This window comes from Crassostrea angulata, chromosome 4, assembly GCF_025612915.1.
Source record: "Crassostrea angulata isolate pt1a10 chromosome 4, ASM2561291v2, whole genome shotgun sequence".
Taxonomy (NCBI): Eukaryota; Metazoa; Mollusca; class Bivalvia; order Ostreida; family Ostreidae; genus Magallana; species Magallana angulata.
In genome coordinates, this window is record NC_069114.1 from 48,121,455 (window position 1) to 48,137,040 (window position 15,586).

Here is a 15,586-nt window from a genome sequence, read left to right on the forward strand (position 1 = left end):
AGTAAGGGCATCCAATAGCTAAACAGTCAGGCATGAGGACACTGCCAAAAACATTAAGGGTATCCACAAAACTGGAGAAATATATTCCTGCAAACTAAAAGGTATACCTTCAACAAACGAAATATCCTCTGTTCTTATACCTTTTGTCAAACTCACTCTACCTTATATGCTGAAAAATTAAACATTCATACATGCAGCATTGCTGAAAAAGCTGTTCCAAAACGGGGGGGGGGGGGGGGGGCGCAACTAACAAAAATATCTTGGAACCACAGCACAGTGTATTTAAAATTACTGATGATCGCAGACCAGTGAAGTCCGCGTAACATTGACTGGGGGTGAGTAAAGACTGAATATTTACTGTACATTTAAAAATTAAATACCACCGACACATTTGGCGAAGTTGTCCTCGGGTAGTGGCGGGTCCTCTTTTCTCTCTCAGGTAATATTTGATAGTATATCTTATTCATTTTGTACATTTCATGAATTTTCTGTTTTCTATATTAATTTATAGATTAAAGAATTTAAAAACATTCTTCTGTTTTCTTAAATTACAGCTAACATACAAATTTCGGAAAGTAGTGACTGAAAATGGCCGATGTAAGTATCATATTTTCTTCTCGGGATGTAATCGAATTTGTTTTTAGATTCTTTAGAATTCGGGGATGCAATGTATAATGGTTGAAAATTTAAAAGAGCAGATGTTTTGCCCAAATAAACAATCTTAATAATTTATCAATTAAACAAATATCTCATATTTAATACGGTAAACTGATTATAAATAAATATTGAGACTCCCTTTTTCTGAAAACCCTTATACTGAATTTTTAAAAAAAATGAAAATATTTCAATTATTGATACCAAATATTCTACTTCAGGAAGTATTCAGTTTTTCGTGATTTCAGTTCAACAAATTAAAAGATTTTCCGATTAGCAAGAAATTTGACAAAATGGTCAGCGTAGCATGTCAAAGCGCAATTTAAATGCAGGCTAATTCAAAGTTTTACTCTACGGAAACACATTTCGGTCATAAACTCAATATTGGTGACAGCTTTGTCCTTTGTTAGTCTGTATAGGGCATTGATTTGTCTCCATCCATCGCTCAAATATATGTTGTAAGGGTATGTTTAATATGAATTTAATTTTATCTTTAAGGATAAAATTAATCAGTTAACTCTGATAAGAATGAAAACATATGCAATAGTTTAGGCTGATATACAGCGAACCAAAGGCTGTTAATTCTAATACATGAACAGATTTTCAAGTCTGATTAGTCACGTATTATCCAGGGAACTCAAGGTCAATACCCGCAAAGTAAACATTACCGTGCTGCATTTATCGATAAATGCGCTTGATATTTTCTGGACTTATTATAAAAAATTTACAACCACCGAGTAATATTCACCTCTTTTTCTTAAAATAATCGATTATTCTACATATTTATCAAATCAAATTTAGATCTGTTTCGTCCACTTTTGAATAAATGCGTTTATTGAATCAAAATTATATTTCATACTATGTACACTATAATGTTCGAGTTGTTTTCAAGAGTCATTGCTTACAAAATAAATCGAACAAAGCCGTCTTATGTTTTCAAATTGGAAATAGTGTACATGTACTAATATGCCAAGTTGACCTTCAAAAGGGACATATGAAAAGAGTACTTCTGTCAAGCCTAATAAATGAAACCTAAATGTCATTCTTAAACAATTAACGCAGGCAATGTACTCTTTAAGCAATGCTCGCTTCGCTCATATCTCGATGAACCACCGAAGGAAGCATTTTAAGCAACTTCGCCTGAATTGCATGATTACGCAAATGCCGAACATTGTAAATGCGTGTCATTCTGCCTGAGCAAGCGACATCTTAGTAAAAATCAGTGTCTTCGTGAACTAACATTATTTTGGCATTTCAATAACTTTAGACAACAATCGCAATAACGTAATAATAGAAAAACAAACAATCGCAAACAAGCCAGCTTCCGATGAATCAATGAAGCTACACGAGAACTCTTGTAAATCATGATTTATGACACGTCTTCTTATTTCTGTGATCAAAATCTCAATTTCCAATGTCACTTTAAGAAGTCAATTAAGTACTATTATATGATTAAGCGACTTTTACTTATAAAAACTTTTTTTGTTTTGTTTTGGGGTTTTTTTTTAGTTTTTTTTTATACGCTTGACACCTTGATACTTTCATGAACCACCAAATAAAGCATTTTGATTGAATTCAGATCATATGGAATATTGATTGATGATTTACACATAAAATTCTAAAGCATGTTTGATCATTGAAACATTAACGTAACTTATTTTAAAACATTCAAATGTCGGTACACACATGTACGGAGAATGAAAAGGCTTGGAACGTACACAAGGTCTGTCAAGCCAAACTCAAGTAATAAACAATTTTCTTGGGTGGTGCATATAAGGTATCGAACATCGCAGATTTTTTCTCATTCATTTAAATCTAAAAAGTTCAATTAAAAGCGGTTTTTTAACAACGCAACATTTTCGTCATATAGTATACATGTACTTAAAAAGATACATTAATAACTCGCGTTCTTTTACTGATAATATTTCTATGTCGATGTCAGCTAACAAAAATATTGTATTTAAAATAGAGCAGCTTGGCTTTATTATGATTGTTGCGGGTTTCCGTAGTCCTTTAAACTGTTGATTTACTTGACGTCTCTTTTACAGTGTATAACGTCCTGGTTTGCTTGTTGCTAAGCACGCTTTAAAACCCGTAATGCATTTGTCTGTAACACGAGTAGAGCTTAAAATTCTAAAACTCGTAACACTGTGACAAATCGCTGGTGAAGAAATGTTAAAAAATACAATTGAAGTAGAATAAAGAATATTCATTAGCGGAAAACCGAATGAAAATGTGTGCTATGTGTACAAAAGTTAGGAAGGTCACTCATTGGAAATAAGATTTGGGTAGGAATTTTTATAATAGGAACATTGACCATGCCAAATTCGAAAGAACAAATAAAAAATACATCCCAGAAAATATTCTTATATTTCTCTCTCAGAGAAGGAGATATAAAATGATACGCATGATTTTAAATGAAAAGGGCGACCTTAGTGTCAGAACTTGCGCCCAATCCCAATTGTAAATTAGTACAATAAATATATACTTCAATCAAATCATATTTTTATTTTATTTTTCAGCCAGCCTACCCACCCCCTTACGGCCAGCAGGGCCCTCCCCCTCCTCCAGGGGGTTACGGCCCTCCGCCCGGGGGGTATGGTCAGCCACATCCTGGGTATGGTCAGCCACAGCCTGGATATGGTTACGGCCAACCAATGATGCAGCAACAGTCTAACGTGGTGGTGGTTCAGGGAGGGGGGACCACCGTGGTGGAACAGCGAAAAAAGAGGTAAGTGTGCCACCCCGGTACCCCCACCACGCCATCCCCTCTCGGTTGATGGATGGGCTAGAGAACAGTAGTTCATGGGGGAAAAATCGTTTATAAGGTCTGCCGATCCGAAATTTTCTGTTGAGCTTTTTTTTCTGTAGTAAGTCAAGCTGTGAGAACAAAAGTTTTTCCAATGCACAACCTAGATATTTTTACTTCGTCATTTTCTATTGAAATCAACCCTGCTCTCTTTTACCAGTTCAAGCTTGTTTTTAAAAGCAGAAAATCGATAATGATTTTTTTAAATTTTCTTTCAACTTTATAAAGAAATGTTTCGGGTAGTCATGACACAAAGTTGACGCTTGTTCCGTTTTGTAGATTCCACGAAGAGACGTGTCTAAACCTAATCATTTGCCTGCTATTCTGGCCTTGGATCTTCGTCTGGATTGGTTTGGTAAATACTTCCTAAAGAGCTGTTCTCTTTGACTTGCCCCTTGAACGTTTCACTCAACCATATATGATCAAATTTATTTTTTTGATCGATTCTATTTTTATTGCACTAGACATGGATTTTAAAGGATACAAATGTAGCTGATTTTACAAAATATCAAATTATTGGTAGAGACGATTTTTCTGGGCTAATTATATTTACTTGCAGCGCTGTATAAGAATCGAAACGTTTCAATTACACTCAAAGCAAATCACATTAAGAGAGTTTATCCAGCATAGAATGATAACTGGTTAATAGTGTCTTGTCGTAAAAAGGAATTTTCATATTATTTTTCAAACCATGTTTCAATTTAAAAAAACCACAACATGTAAACACACGATGTAGATATGTAGCATTGTCAACAAAATTAGATCCTTATATAAAATCGATTAATGGCGTTTTCTCTACAATCCAACATTAACTAATCTGAAGACATCCATATCGATACCTTTATGAATAACTGTGTAATACCCCGATTTCCTAGGGGTCGTCGAAAAAGTTTTTCCTATCAGACCTCGAGGGAATTTGTTGAAATAAACTAAATTTTCAAGCTTTCCCCATTTTTTGTGTGTGTTTTTGCCCTAAGCAATTCTTTCTTTCAAATATATGAGGCTATTGTAAAAAGTTACCGAATGGTGAACTTTAAAAAAAGGGTCTACCTCGTAGTTTGGACCGGGGTTAATAACAAAGGGTCCGGCGATTTATTTGTGTGTTTTGTTATTTTTCAGTGCATTTGTGACGTGTAAGAAACTCGGGAGTCATGGATTATGGAATCAAAGAAGCCAGCAAACTGTCCATTATTCGACATCATGATCCTTATAATGTGTGTTTTTATAAAATATATATAAACATTTGTTTACGAATGACGTGACGGGTTCATTGGCAGGATGACGGGCGTTATTTCGTGGTTTGACAAATGTTTATGCTGTGTATAAACTGCTACCTTTCCGGAAAGATATATTCCAGTATTAAAACGAGGCTTATTTTCTTTAAGTGCAGGAATTCCGTCCTAGAATTAACAATGCAATATATATGAGGTTGTTTTGATTAACTTTTGTTATTTAATGTGCATTTGTTTTTGTTATATATACGCTTTTGTGGGGTGTTTCCTTCATATGTCAAGTTACACTTTTTCATTGCACTCGGTTAAGTTGCACATTGAATATAAAGTCTACAAAAAAAAAAAAAGATTAGGATTTGGATTTCTAATAATTCAGTTGATTATTATAATTTTTTTTCTTTTCTTGTCTTGTTGTCGCCATATAATCTGTGATATATTTTTTTAACCTCTATTGTATGATTACAAAACATGTACATGTATGGGATGGGGGATAGACAATCACGAAGAACAGATTTTTCAGGAAAGCAGTAACGTTTGTAAAATGATTTTTTTTAAAATCAAATTCGCATCTTATTCATAACAATGTTTCATCCTGTATAGTATTACAAAACAAGCTTGGGCTGTTATTAAAGCCATTATTTTTTCCCCTCAAAGTAATGTTTTGCCTTTCTGTGAATGCGTTTACTGGGGGTTTTTAAGGGGGTGTGGAAGGGGGGTTAGGGGGATGGGGGTAGTTTTTTGTTTTCTTTTTCGCAAAATGATCTAAGATCAATTAAAAAAATCTTTAATAAATATATACATATTTAAATTGGGTTATGTTTCTTATGTTGAAGAAACTTAATACACATTTCATTGATATATCGGAGTGTGTGCAGGAGATAAACCAATAAAATATCAAAATTATGCTGCTTTGTTTAGGTTTTAATTTTTTAAAATAAAAATGTGACTTGGAATTTGGAAACGTTGATGATTCAATTACTCTGTTTGACACCGATGTATTTTCAAACAATCAGTTTACCTCCTCCATACAAAATAAAAATAAAAAATGCAATTTCCACTGAATTTTATTTCAAACCGAGATATAAAAATAGGAAAACAATGTATGACTATCCTCTTACATGGTAAGATATAACCCTATCAATACTAATCTACACAAAAATAATTCTAGACGGCGAAAAGAGGCGAACCGTTGAATAATACAAATGTACATGTAATGACATCGTTAATTGACAGAGCAGTTTAATTATATCGTACAATGTCAACCTACAAAATGTACTTGATATTATGACGCAAATGTAATCGTGCTGATCTTATGTTACATGTACATATGTAATCATGTCACAGAGTGTCATTATATTACAAATGTTACCGCAATGTACTGTACTACTGTACAAATGTAATCACACCTAAAGGCCATACATATAATACAAATGTAATCATATTGTGATTACACCACAGATGTTACATATATGCCACATCATACTGTGCTCTGCCATTATACAAACGTAACTTCATTGCACAATATCATAACAATATAGACGTGTGACATGGGCGTACGTAATGTTATAAACACTTTGTAAAGTGGCATATCAAACACACCATGTCACAGTTTAAGTGTAATCTTAGCAAATAGGGCAAAGTTCCAGCAAAAAGTCTAGTAAATAGTCAACAAATACAGCTTTTGTGCATCATTTGAAAGGGGTTTCACCTCTTCTGCTATTTCATATGTTAGACAAAACATAAATTCTAACAAAACTATACAATTTGTAACATTCAAGATATTTGTACTGTCTGTTTAATTTACAAGGCAAAGTAGAAATACACAGTCTACCTTGACTAAATTGAAAGGATGCATGCTTTTTCATTAGACTCATTATGCTCACACTCGCCCTCTATCACCCAACGTAATACAAGTGTTCAATTAAACCGAATAATGTGTTTATGCGAGAAATATATATATTTAAAGTTTCAAATCTTGAATCACAAAGCTCTCCTCCGCATAGCAAAATCTCCGATATTGTTTTCTAATCTACAGAAGAAATACGAACGCTGTGGGCCGCGGGCCCTGTACACGATACAAGGGTTACAATGTCAACAATTGCTAGGCCATGTATATTTCAGTACATAGTTCCTCCCGCTTACTATGCAAGTATTTCAAGGTGAATACCAACGTACATATTTACATGACTAGATACGACTATACCAAATTGTAAAACCAACCAAAATCCATATATACATCTATATTTACATGTATTACTTTAACAAAATAGCATAAAAAATCTTTTTTTGAAAAGAGTCGAAATAAACCACAAGTGTGGGAAAAAAAGATCTTTTGACGCTTATAAAATCTTAAAATAAAAAACCAACTCCTCAGCAAAGTATAATAGTTTTGCAAACTTTGGATCACTGGGAATTCAAAACGATCCCCCAGGATGACAAAATACTCAAAGCAAGTATCAAAAAGTTAATATGATATGAAGAATATCTAAACCTGAATTTGGAAAATAAAACAACACTAAGCTAAGACCTAATTGTTTATAGATGAATGGAGTACACCACTTGTTCCTGGTTCTTCATGGTGATGGCCGGTTTGTTGGTGGCTGATTTGGAGAAGACTTTCTGGGAGAAGATGTCGTCCTTGGTCATGTTTCTCTCCCGCTCTATCCGCATTCTTTCCTCGTGCTCTATGTGCTGATTCAGTTTACAGATAATGATGGAAGAAACCAGACATCCGGTAAAGGAAGCAGCGAAACCAATAATGAGCAGGATGAAAGAATACGGAAAGCTTGTCTTAATTTTCTCCGTACGGTCCTCGAAAATTTCTTGTATGTCGGCAACAGTGTGATACATGATGTACGCCAATGCTAAACAGGAGAATCCTAAAAACGAAAATTAAATTATTATAATTTTTCAATTTGTTGTATCTAATGGTAAAGTCATATTTCATCTGATAACCCGAAGGACCTCAGACTGAAAAAACAAAAAGTGATATAACGCCATTTGTGTTCGGATACAGATCGGTCAAGAACAGGAAAAGGTCCTTATAGATTGAATTACTCAAAAACGTTTTGCCAATGAAAAGTATATTGTATTTATGTAACATTACATAATCACATATCTAAAAACTTCACCTAAATTTTGAAGACCATCTTTATTTTTAATTTCTTACCTGACATAAGAAGAAGAATGGACACATAGATAGCATAACAATTGTTCCTCTGACCCAAAACCTGGAATAACGGCCAGAAGCAGAAGATGGCGACAGCCGCCACCATACAGCCAAACACGGACAAGGCCTGCAGCTCGCTCGGCTTACCTGATGCAGAAAAATACATTAAAATTAATTAATCAGTGATGGTTGATCCCAGATGTTAAGTTTTAGTTCAGGTAAATTCAATGTATTAACATTGGTTTTTTTTTATATATATATTTGTATAGAGTTCTCAATGAGTAAAAGTCTAAAAATGGGCACAACCATCTACCAATGAACTGTACGTACATCGTGTGGGCCGTATCTATGCTTGTTTTAAAAGGGCAACGAATCAGAACTTCTAATATCATTGCAATTTCTGCTTACTACTTAACTTACTTTCATTGTCCATCATATCTCAGTAATAAGTGAAACTATATCCTGGACAATTCACCATTTTATAAAAATTATGTAATTAAGTTTAACTAGCACTTTATCCTTATGATCCACCTAAACATTTAAGGATTAGATTTCGCTTGTTTAAAGAAAAATACCCATCCAAATGTTTTGATTTGAAATTTATATATGCTTTTTTATTCATGAGATAAGGACAATTTAAAATGATAAATGGTTATGATCATCTAGTACTTTTAAAATTGGACTAGAACGTTCTCAGGGATTAAACAAATCTGGTGAATTTTCTTATGTATACAGTGCTAAAATTAGTTTATATGTAAAATAATGAGAGATTCGAACCTTCGAAGTATTTGACGAGTGCAGTGGGATCGCGCCGGTAATCTTCCACATCAACGCATTTACCACCGACACAGAATGTCAGCTTCCACACTCCGATGTGAATGGACGCCTGAAATATGAAAGAAACCATGTCAGGAAACAGAGAATTTTAAGAATATTTGAATTCCTTGCTTCCATCAATATTCGTGGGCATCAACTGTCGAGGATTACATATAATCACAGTTTTCAAAAATGCGTGTGAACTAAGAGGCAGTGGTCTTATCAACAGAATATATTTTATACCTTAATGAGCATTTGATTTCGTGAATCAATTTCGCAACGAAACCCATGAACATTATTATTCAACGACCAATGACAAGACTACAAATAAAGTAACTGTAGTAAATAAACCGTGGACGCACGTGCTTGGTGTCGTTCTCATTCATTCCGAACTGGGAGGGGCTGACCCAGGGCGCCTTCTGGACCAAGTGCTCCCCCTCGATGATCTTCCATCCCTGGGTGATACTGGCAGCGATCTGGAGGCCCACTGCCACCATTGACAGAAATAGACAGAACACCAAGGCGCTGTAAACTCCCTTCATGTCTGCAATGTAAGAAACGAGCCTACAGCACTGTGTCGCCCTAACACATAGAGATAACTCATATTTCTAACTGTTGAATTTGACATTTTTCTCTATTCAATTAGTCCCGTGCTTTTGGTTTTTTGGTATTGAAATTAAAGGGTAACCCTGCATCATCAAATCTTTCACATCAATATCTGTATTATACATTTGTATGGCATGTGGTTGTAACGAAAAGTGTTCAAAATCAAAAGTCCAAGGGAAATATTAATATCATACTCAATTTTGGTTCTTACAGCGCATCGATATTTAACAGGATATCTTACACATTTTACATATAGAATTTAAATCCCCAAAATTATATACGCCCCAAAGTTTCATGAGAGAATAATAATAATTACAACAGCAGCTTCTTTAGAGACAGTTATCGACATTTTTAAGCAGCGCATGTGTGAAAAAAAAAATAACGTCAGGGTCAGCAAAACGGCAGGTCACGTGATATATTTGACGAGGAAAGGCAACTTGGAATTGGAATCGCACTAGATGATTCGGTCTTTATAAAACACATGAGTTGTCGCCAGCCATGCATGTTTAAATAAAACTTCTCGACTTGGTTATTTTTGTCATAATAACATAAAACTTGACACCGTTGTCATTAAAGAGAGAGACTGTGTAACACTATCTTCATCCTAAGCCGATAATACTACGCTTTCTGAGGAAACTACTTATGTTTGTCTACATAAATATATAAATATATAGATAAAGAACATTCATCGTCAATTTCCAATGAAGAGAAAGCAGGAAATCTCAGAGAGAGAGAGAGAGAGAGAGAGAGAGAGAGAGAGAGAGAGAGAGAGAGAGAGAGAGAGATTTTCAAGGTTTCGCTGTATGTATACGCCCTACATTATCTGTCTATTTGACAGATACGATTGTGCACAAATGTATGCAAATTTATTCTATTTCCTGGTATTGTAACGGTCTCTTACTTTTTGACCACACTGATTCCCTTCAAAGAGGCGTTGATGTTACAGATCAAGTGCAGATAATTTAATTATTGTAATTCAAATAATTATTTTCCCCGAGATTTTGCAATTAATTCATAAGGAAATGATAATTATTGTAATAGTTACAATAATTATAATTTGCTCTCTGTTGTACACTTTTATTCATATTAACATGATTAATATAACAGTCAATTTTCTTTTCGTTAAGAAATATATAGAATCGTGTTTGTAATAATATTTGTAACAGTAAATTTGACTGAATGAATTCGCATTATTCTTGAAAATGCAAATAATCTGCATGCCTATAAATCAACCGTTTTTGTTGTCGGACAAAAAAACTGTGGTTAAATGTAAGAAAAATGGAGGGAAAGAAATATAAACTACACTCGCTCATCTACCGGTAGAAATAAGTACATTTCTCATGAAATAATGGTTAGAAATTACCAATTACATCGCTGCAATTAAAAATTCATGTATTTTAATGAGCCAGGATAAGACATTCTTCACACTAATTAGCTCTGTATATCCAGTACATTTCCAGTTCTAATTCATATTTCATATTAATACCGTGGTATCGTACCATGTTACAGTAATCTTATATTCACTTTAAGATGCACGAATTTGTTCCAATTCGAATCAAGAATCCAGTTCCAATTATTTTTTGCATACCTCTGCCCAAAATAAGTTTGACTATAAAATTTGAATTATAAAATGGTATTTTTAATATTTTTCGCAAGAAGATTGCATTTGGTTGGTACATCCCAAGGCTTTACATAATTAATGAATTTGTTTTTACCCCACCGTGTCCTAATTCCAGTTTCTGTTTCACGATACAAGTGTTCAAAGGCGGGGCTATAAGCACCAAAGTTGAAAAAAAGAAACAAAAAGATGATAGACGTACTTTGTGCTGATATTATTTATATCTTCTCAGAAATGCTAAAGTTGTGAGAGATTTGATCTACACCCTTTTTAACTCGTGACCCCCTCCCCCCCCCCCCCCCACCCTCCCCTTCCCGATAATGGCAAGTTGAAAGTGATGATTGATAACGAGATCTTCTCCATTAACAATACACTGACTCTGCAGGTGACCGCCATTTGATCAATATATTATAAGTAATGCCGAATTTATATGTAATGGCTACAGTTTGCAGAAAGCTAGACTAGCTCTCACTAAGTGAGATCTTAGACGGAATGAGTACACATGTCCCGACTTAGCCAATCATATAAAGGTTAGATTCTCGATGCGACGTTTAACATCAAATGCACTGCTCTCATTGTCTAATATTTGTACAGTATATTTTAACAGGATGTATTTGTTTTGAAAAGAATTCTTTAGCTTTGGGAAAGTATTTGAATCATGTAGCTTAATTACGGGTAAATCAGTAAAAGGATACAAAATTTACAACCCTGAGGCAATGAAAACTAAAAATCCATATGTTTTTTTTGATACTACGAGGTATTCATATCAATATATTTTAATTCAACGAGAGCCAAGATGGTTTTTTTAAGTTAATCAATAATCAATAAACAGCTTTAATCCATTTTAATAAGCAAATAAAAATTGATAATTTCAAACATTGTTACGAGAGAAAAATCAAAATTGCAAATATTTATTTTACACCAATGAAAATATGGAGCTATTCATAGCTCGATTTAAAATTATTTCATAAAACACTTTTTCATAAATGAAAGTGATCAACATTAATCATGTAAAATTTTGATTTGACAAATGTTGCATCGTTTAATCAAGTCACGTCCAGAAATCAGCGATCAAATGATATATATATCTTCTCAGGGAAATACTGAATTAGTTCAAGTATTACTGTGTCAAAGGAAAATTTCGGGGGAACAAATTCTCATCAAAGAGCTTCATCTACAAGCTGGTTTGCATCTCATTATCATACAAAAACTGGCAATTAAAATCTTCATCAGACATCAAGGGCGATGCCATGATACCTTCCTCGTACAAACCGAATTATTCTATATACAAATTGCCCTTGTCATACCGTTTGACAAATACCTTATTTTCTGAAAAGACATATAACGGCGTTTGTACATGAAAAATTGCGACCTCCTTTAAAAATTCAGAGCACTTTGCGAAACCCCTGTAAACAACATATAATGGCGCTTTATCATTCTCCAAAGACAGGGGAGGTATTTACTGTCAGCGACGGGAGACAGGCCATTGCACTTTAATTAAAATTTTATGAGTACAATTCTAGAACAAACGAAAACAGTCCAAGAGATTTCAAATTGATAAAGCAATGCATCTGTTCTAAGATGTATGTGCAGGGAAGCATTTTGCTCCCAATGACTTTACCAATGACTTTACGAGACTGATGGAAGATTGACTGGTCTCTTTCTCTCTCTCTACCTTAGAAGATGACAGATTGGCGAGCTGGGCGTTTAGGTATACTTTGACCTTCAGAGCAAGAAAGTCAATTCGACATTGAAACCACTTTTTGTCCACAAATCTTTGTAATTTATTCCCCTTTAGTCTATTCAATATTCATTCTTCTAAAATAAGATACTTTGATGAATACAGATCTGTATATATATATTCCAGTATTTTCTTTTTGACAGATTATGAAAACGACAAATTATATATCTTATTACATAAGTACATAACCATACAATATCATAATGTTGATAGAACTATAAGCATTCTGATTAAGTTTTTCAGCGAAAACCACAAATAGCGAATAGGTAGAGTAATGAGATAAAGACAATGATTTATGAATTTTCCATAACTGGATGTGACATTTAGAAAATAGAGATAAACTGACTATCTATATTAAACTAAACTAATGGAGTCTAGCGACATAATTACGTAATGAGCCTTGGAGTGTCGGACAGAATAATGTAGGGAGAGAGAGAGGACGATCAAACGCCGAGGCAGCGCAGGGCTTATAAACAAAGGTGTGACAGGTGCAAGTGACAGAATCCGAGGGCTAAATGTTCACAGGCACCGTTCCAAACATTACACAAATTCTAATTACTTCAAACTTACAGTAAAATTCGATGAAGTTTTTTGTTGAATACTTCTATTGGAACGATTTCCGACGTTACATCAATAAAAAGCACGATTATGATAACAATTCCAAGATTTCAAAACTAAAAAATTTTTACCGATAAACGATTTTGAAAATTAAAATAAATTTTGGAACTCAAATAGATTTACTTTGCTTCAAAAACAGAACTTAGCAATCAAATCAGCATGTATGGCTATTTTATATAAATGTAGATAACCGAGTTTACGAATTTGGAAAAAAAAGTAACAAGAAAAAAATTATATTATTTAAAGCATAAAGCTTAAATTTTCATCACAAAGAATTATTTCCATCGTTAAACCTACCTTTATCGACCCGTTATCGGCAAATGAAAAAAAAATCCCAAGAGTTTTAAAACGTGACAGGGTTTTCAAAGTTCCAGGAGTAAATTAAAGAAATGGCCGGGGAGTAAGAGAGGGACCACGTGCATGTGCACACACTGTGTAATGTATTCAGTCAGCCCACGGCGACGAAGCAGCCCTTCTCAACGGTCAAATATATACTGTCAGGAAATTTAATTAACTGCTTTATTTTCGACCAACGTTAATTTTCACAGTGTTCATTTCCATGAGCTATTTTTAGATTTTTTGCATAAATTTGGGAACCATGAAATAAGAAAAAAATCTCGCCGTTTTGGTTGAAATTGTGATGATTTGTCACGATGCATTTTCAGAATGTTTTTGTGGAGAAAAAATGTCAAAGATTTTCTATCAATTAGGATGACATCTTAGCATGACATGCATGAACATTTTTACGAACGTTGTCATTGAAACTACTAATCCACGATTTTAAGAGTTATATTTTTGCAAATTGTGTTCCTTTGTTTTATTATTTTAAAAATGATCAGCAACTCAACAACTAGAGATTTGTTTACGAAACGGTATAAACGGTGTCTTATTTTTGATGGAAAATTTATAATAGCAAACATTTATATATATGATATATACTACTTTATTATATTCTACTTCTACAGTATCAATGGCAACAGTTTGCCAATACTAGTACTATATAATTCCTTCTATTTGTTTGTCATACACGTAAGATGCAATCGTATAAACTAAATATTCAAGGCATAACTTCAATCAAATTGTCCAGCGTCCCATCCAATATACTAACGTGGATAATTAATTATCCAAGGTAAATGATTAGTTTATCAATCAGTCGATTTTTATTTGTTTTATTTATTTAGTTTACTATAAGTATTTATCAATAATTAGATCACAATGATCGATGTTTAGATCACTCGGTCAATTGGTCAATCTTTCGATTCATTAATCAATACACAGGTCTAGGATCGATTTGATAATTAAACAATACATTAACTTTAACCAAATGTCGAAATAATTTCCAACTATCGTTCAGTGACATTGTTATTCTAATAATTTAGTACTTTTGCAGGTAAATTCATAACACTGAATTGTTAATTGACAGCAGAAGACAATAGCTGTGAAGCAACAAGGCATATCTTGGCACCTCCGTCCACGCATTCCTTAAAAAACTTCCCACACAATTTTCTTTTTATTGTAAAAGATTAATTTTTTTCGTGGAATAGTTCTGAAACACGAACGTTTATTTTGGATAAAGATGATGATATCGTGTCTTTATTGTTGAGATTTGTACTTTTGTTAATTATTCTTATCCACAAAGAGATGAATTAATTAAATAAAACAGATTTAGTAGGTTAGAAAACGTGTTTTATTTCAAAATGCATCGTGGTAATGTAAAACATTCTTAGACCTTTAGAATGAATGCATATTATTTTTCATTAACTCCCAAATAATATGTATTATGATTTATTTATATATATATGTCTAAAGATAACACATTCTCTCGAGTCTGTCTATGTTAAGACTTTCGGGCATAATATTTTAGCAAAGATAAAGGCTTGACATTTAGAAAGGTAAAAATAACAACACCTATTTTTATCCTTCTTATTTTTGTTTGGTTTTTGGCGACAGAGAAAAATTGTAGTGTGAGTGCATTTTGTTCAAAACTTATGTTCTAAAAAATTATGTTGCAAACATTTTCAAATTGGTTTTATAAAAGTGTTAGATTTCATTAAAATTGTATGGATGATTGGTTTCATTGCAATTGTTTTTATCACAAAATTAAGACAAGGTAAAAAAAACACAATTGCGAATAGACTGAATAAATTGCAATCTCTTTGGTTTTATGGTGCCAGCCTTTAGGTTGCACATTGGAAGCATACGACTGATAGGTTACCATTCTTTGGCTGAAGGTTATGTTGCGAACGTACTGGTAGATGGTTGTACTTTTATCGCAATTGTATGGGCAAACAGTTATATAAAAAAAGGCATACAGTTTCAATAT

General features: G+C 33.5%; 2 protein-coding genes across 2 annotated transcripts; one reads left to right on the plus strand and one right to left on the minus strand.

Moving 5' to 3' along the window:
• The first annotated feature begins 319 nt into the window (after nucleotides 1–319).
• On the plus strand, nucleotides 320–5,599 carry LOC128181205 (protein SPEC3-like). Its single transcript, XM_052849511.1, has 5 exons — nucleotides 320–439; nucleotides 555–597; nucleotides 3,177–3,385; nucleotides 3,743–3,818; nucleotides 4,583–5,599. Exons 2-5 carry the CDS (start codon nucleotides 589–591, stop codon nucleotides 4,598–4,600), a joined length of 312 nt encoding a protein of 103 aa, XP_052705471.1. The 5' UTR covers nucleotides 320–439; nucleotides 555–588; the 3' UTR covers nucleotides 4,601–5,599.
• Nucleotides 4,957–13,711, minus strand: LOC128181204 (uncharacterized). Its single transcript, XM_052849510.1, has 5 exons — nucleotides 13,561–13,711; nucleotides 9,043–9,224; nucleotides 8,642–8,750; nucleotides 7,865–8,011; nucleotides 4,957–7,574 (listed from the first exon to the last, which is right to left on the minus strand). The coding sequence occupies exons 2-5, from the start codon at nucleotides 9,220–9,222 to the stop codon at nucleotides 7,231–7,233; spliced, it is 780 nt and encodes a 259-aa protein (XP_052705470.1). The 5' UTR covers nucleotides 9,223–9,224; nucleotides 13,561–13,711; the 3' UTR covers nucleotides 4,957–7,230.
• Nucleotides 13,712–15,586: the final 1,875 nt, after the last annotated feature.

What these genes read in the sequence shown, in the direction of transcription:
- LOC128181204 (XM_052849510.1), bottom strand. Translation starts at nt 9,222, where the DNA reads ATGAAGGGAGTTTACAGCGCCTTGGTGTTCTGTCTATTTCTGTCAATG. An exon ending in ATGAGAACGACACCAAGCAC is followed by an intron (nt 8,751 to 9,042) that starts GTGCGTCCACGG and finishes TTCATATTTCAG; the next exon opens with GCGTCCATTCACATCGGAGT. An exon ending in ACTCGTCAAATACTTCGAAG is followed by an intron (nt 8,012 to 8,641) that starts GTTCGAATCTCT and finishes TTTCTGCATCAG; the next exon opens with GTAAGCCGAGCGAGCTGCAG.
- LOC128181205 (XM_052849511.1), top strand. An exon ending in GTGGAACAGCGAAAAAAGAG is followed by an intron (nt 3,386 to 3,742) that starts GTAAGTGTGCCA and finishes TCCGTTTTGTAG; the next exon opens with ATTCCACGAAGAGACGTGTC.